Source organism: Echinops telfairi, unplaced genomic scaffold (assembly GCF_000313985.2).
Source record: "Echinops telfairi isolate 266 unplaced genomic scaffold, ASM31398v2 ScPeMD7_7475;HRSCAF=8513, whole genome shotgun sequence".
NCBI classification, from domain to species: Eukaryota; Metazoa; Chordata; class Mammalia; order Afrosoricida; family Tenrecidae; genus Echinops; species Echinops telfairi.
This window is the reverse complement of record NW_022111379.1, coordinates 17385584-17390367: the sequence shown is the minus strand read 5'-3', so window position 1 is coordinate 17390367 and position 4784 is coordinate 17385584. Positions and strand designations below refer to the sequence as shown.

Below are 4784 nucleotides of genomic sequence, written 5' to 3'. Positions count from 1 at the left end.
GAAGAGAAGCGAGGGCAGCTGGGCCTCTCTGTCCAGTAGCTGATCCAGAGCCTGCTGGCTTGTTTCCCTGCTCTCTGCTGCAAGAGCAGGCTGCTTTGCGGCCAGGTGTCCTCCGGCCAGGTGTCCTCCGGCCAGTTGCCAGCAGTGCAAACACGGCTGTGCCAGCGTGGTTCTGCATCACTAGCAGAGTCTGAGAGTGCTTCCGGTCACCAGATGGAAGGGGGTCGGGGACCGGGGAGAGGGGCTGGCCTAGGTAAGGGATGCAATAAATAGAAAGCATAAGTGGGGTTGGGACTCTGGGCAGGAGAAGTAGTTCATGGCCTTCTGAGCTTCTGGAAAGCAGGTCTCTTCTCGGCACCCCTTCTTGCAGCATCGACACCTCCACGCAGAGCAGCCGCTCAGGGCATCAGATCTTCACCAAAGTAGGAGAAGCCTTTGAATTCCTCCTGGTTGATCTGCTTCACAATGGCCTCGTCCACCAGCGTGAGGACCGGCTCTTCCCGGGTAAAGTCTTGGTCGAAGTTATTGACGTCTCTCTTGGTTTTCTGTGGGGAGAAAAGAGAAAGCACTCACTCGAGGCTGACCGCCTCCTCCAGGGTCCCCCAGGGCATGTACGGGGCTGATCAAACCTCATGCCACAGCAGGTCCCTTAGCTAGTGGGGCAGACGGGGCTGTTCCACGGAGCTCACGATGGGTGGATGGCCCCCAGGATCAGGAGGTGATGGAGCGGAAGGATGAGTCAAGGTGAGCGGGTGATGGAAAAGCAGGGAAGTGGACTGCCAACAGACAGCATGTAGGAGCAAGGGCACTGTGTGCATGTTTGGGTGAGAGTGGAACGCAAAGCTCCCCTTTCACACCTCCCCTTCCTGCACCTGCACCTGCCAGAACCCTCTGGCTTCATGGAGGCTTCCCGGCCGGAGGCCCAGGGAGCAAACTTGAGCCCCCTTTCCATGAGGTCTCCTTCCCTGGAGGTGAATCAGTTGCCTTGAAGTTGGTTCTGACTCTTGACCACCCTGTATGTGCCAGAGGCTTTTCAATGGGTGGTTTGGGGGAAGTAGACCAGGAGGCCCTTCTTCGGAGCTGTTCTTGGTGGACTGCTGTCTCTAAGTTAGTAGCCCAAGTACATTCCCCATTGGTGCCACTCAAAAATCCTTTCCTGGTGGGCCGACCCCTTACACCTGCCTGCTGCATGTGCTCCACAAGACATCCTGGCTCTACATAGGAAGGACGGTGAGGGGGGTGCAGACCACCTTCCTTGATCCTCACGCGGTGTCATCAGGAACCCCATCCTTGCTTCACACATAGACACACTGACCTGTAATTGTGTACCTGTGCTTTGTTCCCTCTAGAACAGTGGTTCTCAACCTTCCTAATGCTGAGACCCTTTCATACAGTTCCTCATGTGGTGGTGACCCCCCAACCAAAAAATTATTTTCGTTGCTACTTCATCACTGTCATTTTGCTACTGTGATGAATCAAGTGACCCCTGTGAAAGGGTCATTGGACCCCCCAAAGGGGTCGCGACCCACAGGTTGAGAACCGCTGGTCTAGAACAAGAGGTCCTTACAGGCAGGGCCCCTGCCATTCAAATAGTATCTTGGAATGCATGCAACCTGGCACAAACGGGTACTGACGATCTGGTCCCGTGGAAATTCAAGTTCCCCAAGCATGGCTTTTGGGTCCTTAGGGGCTAAGGATGGGGGACAGCAATTCATCGATCCACACCCAAATCCTGGGGTTTGGCAGAAGTTGAGAAGTGTCAACAATGCCATCTTCCTTTAGGAGTGTAAAGTGCAGTTGGGGAGTGAGGAGTCGCATATAGAACACATGGCGCTCTTTAAGCAAACTTCCAAGGAGAAGCCAGGCCGCGGTTGGGGCTTGAAGAATGGGCTACAGGGGCTCTGGCAGAGACTGTGGAGGGAAGCATGTTCGCAGGGAGAGAGCTGAGGCAGGAGGGCAGCGACACAGAGGTTGTGCACATAGGAGGACTGTGCCCAGCTACCTGGGGCAGAGGGCGGAGTGGGTTGGGGGGAGGTAGGTGTGGACTGCAGAGATCACCAACGCCTGGTCCCCTCAGCCCCCAACCCCCCATCCAATATACAATGTGAAGAAGATGGGAGAACCTTTTCTACTCATTAGTATTACTTAGGATGATTCGAGGTGGAATAGTTTGTGAGTCTTGAAAAGATTAGCACTGTGATTTGTAGAGGGGGTTTTATGAACACATCCAAGGGCCGAGGAAACCAGTAACCTAAAAGATGTTCCTCAATAGTCCACAACCAAAACTGGTTCTTAGGCAAAAGCTACAGTTTGCATCCTGCTCTTGGCGCTACGCCGCGTCCCCTGGCAAAGGGGAAGCTGGAAGTCCCCCAGTAAGGCACTTGGGTCCTCTTGCCTTGCTCAGTCTTTTCCAAACATGGCCTCAGACAGCGCCTTTCTTCCTCCAACCCCCCGTCAACATCTCTCCCAAGGGCAGAGTTCTCTGCAGGGCACAGTTTGCGAAGGGCTGCTTCACAGTGTCCAAAATGCCTCAGACTCCCTCGTGTGCCTCCTTGGACTGGACGGGAATGATCCTGATCTCACAGATGAGAAACCGGGGCTCAGAATGTTCTGGTGAAAGGAACAACAACAACAGCAAGGTCTGGTGACCCAAGTAGCGAACAGGGAAGCCGGAACCCCGATACTGGTCTGATGGCGCTGACACGGACTGACTGGCAAGACAGACGCCGGGGAACTGAGAGGGAGAGCCTAGCTGAACCGGGAGGCGTTGAGATGAGATGCGGGGCTAGCAACGAAGCTGGAGAGGCTTGCTCCTAGGCACACGTGGAAGGAGGGCTGCAGGGCAGGGGCAGGGCAGACTCGGAGGTAGGTCTCAGGAGAACCAGAGGGGCACCCCGGAGCAGGAATGAGCTCTCGTTTCCAATCCTTCAGCGCCAGCTCCCTGGCTTAGGCCCTTCTAGCTGGGTAGCAGGCTTCTTGGAGCGGAGGCAGCAGAGGCAAGCTACCGAAAACCCAGAGGCTGGCAATCAGGACCTGCACTGAGAAGATGGCCTGTGCTGCCCCTAAGAATGGGAGAGCCACGGCGCGGGTCAGTCGTGTCCGCCAGGGAGGCCTGGCTCAGGGCGAGATGGCCATCTTCTTCTTTCGAGTGTACAGCAAGCCAGAGGAAATAAAAGGAGGTGGCCCTGCACCGAGAGCATGTTAAGCAGCCTGGGAAAGGGTGAGCCCTCTTCTGCAGGGCTTCCCTGAAGGAGGGAGGGTGGAGGGGTGCTCCACCAGGACGCCTGGCCCTGGGCCAAACCAAGGCCATAGAGGACGGAGTTGGGGCCCTGACATGCGAAGTCTTGGGCGTCATTCCAGCAAGCAACGGATGGTCCTCCTCACTGGCGGCCAGAGGGGAAGAGGAATAGGAAGAAAGAGGGGTGAGAGGTGGAGTGGCAAGGTGCAGGGCCGGGGAAACCCACTTTGTAGCATTCCCTGGGAAGCGCCATCCCAGGTGTCCTGCATCCTCAGGGTCAGAGATGGGAGTCTACCTCTTTCCTGTTCCCTTTAAATTGGCCCTGGGTTGGGGGGAGTGTGTGGGGGGGGCATATAAAGGGTACAGGCAAATCTGCAATTCCCTGGCACTAGCTCTCCCAGTTGACCCCATCGGTCGGTAGCTCTTCATCCATCCATCTATCCCTCGTGAGGGTCCATCAATCACAGAATCCGAGGGTCGGGGGAAGATGTGGGGAGAAAAGGGGAACCGATCCCAATGATGGACATATACCTGTCCCGCAACCAGGGGGACACACAACAGAAATGTGGGTGAAGGGAGACAGTGGATGGTGTAACATAAAAATAATAATAATTTATCAAGGGTTCAGGAGGGTTCAGGAGGGTGGGGGGAAAGAGGAGCTGCTACCAAGGGCTCAAGCAGAAAGAAAATGTTTTGAAAATGATGATGGCAACATATGTACAAATATGCTTGATACAATGGATTGTTACAAGGGCTGTAAGAGCCCCTTAATAAAATGACTTATCAAAAACAAAACTGGCTTGAGTGAAATTTTCTTGGGATGCCCCCCTCACCCCTCCTTTCTCTATCTCTGAACTTTCCAGGTTGCATGACCACTCTGCATGTCCTGAGCTCCTGGAGGGTGGGGGCTGGGCTGAAGCCACCCTTTCACCCCCAGCCTCGCACAGTGCTGGCGCTTAGCGAGCGCTCAGTGCGGAAGGGTCGATCCAACAGCGAATGAGTGTGTCTCTCTTGCTGCTACTTTTTCCAGAGGCGGCAAAGTGATGTGTGGTCAGTGGCAGGGGCAGCTTTCCGACCAGAGGGGAGGGGGGCTGAAGGTTTACTTGTGGAGGAAACAGAGGGGAACAGCTCAGACCGTCAGCAAGCTCTGCAGGCTAAGACCCTTAGGCTTAGGTGTAGCTGGTCCCTGGGTGCCATTAGCAGTTTGCAATTGGTTGCCGGTGGAAAGGTTAGTGGCTGGAGACCCCTGGGACGAAGATCAGACAGTCTACTTCTGTCCACGTTCACAGTGCTGGGAACCCCTGGGGCAGGTCGCTCTGTCTTACAGTGTTGTGATGAGTCAGAATTGACTCCCCCTCCACGGGAGCCCTGGTGGCTGGCGTAGTCATAGAGGGCTATGCATTGGCTTGCTAGCCGCAGTTCAAAACCACTTGTTGTTCCTTGGGACAAAGGCGAGGCTTTTTGCTCCCATGACGGTTTTTTGTTTTGTTTTAGGGTTGGAACAAAAGGTTACCTTTCTTGTTTATAGTTTCTATCCTCAGGATTT

General features: G+C 54.9%; 1 protein-coding gene across 2 annotated transcripts in view; it reads right to left on the bottom strand.

Moving 5' to 3' along the window:
* Positions 1–6: 6 nt before the first annotated feature.
* The window catches only part of PRKCE (protein kinase C epsilon), a 570548-nt gene continuing 565770 nt past the window's right edge, over positions 7–4784 (bottom strand). Inside the window, exon 15 of one of the 2 annotated variants that reach the window (XM_004699760.4) lies at positions 7–545. In XM_004699760.4, coding sequence (XP_004699817.1) covers positions 399–545 — 147 coding nt within the window. In that variant the 3' untranslated portion in view covers positions 7–398. The remainder of the gene's footprint in view (positions 546–4784) is intronic. The other variant, XM_045285766.1, reaches the window with a different exon arrangement.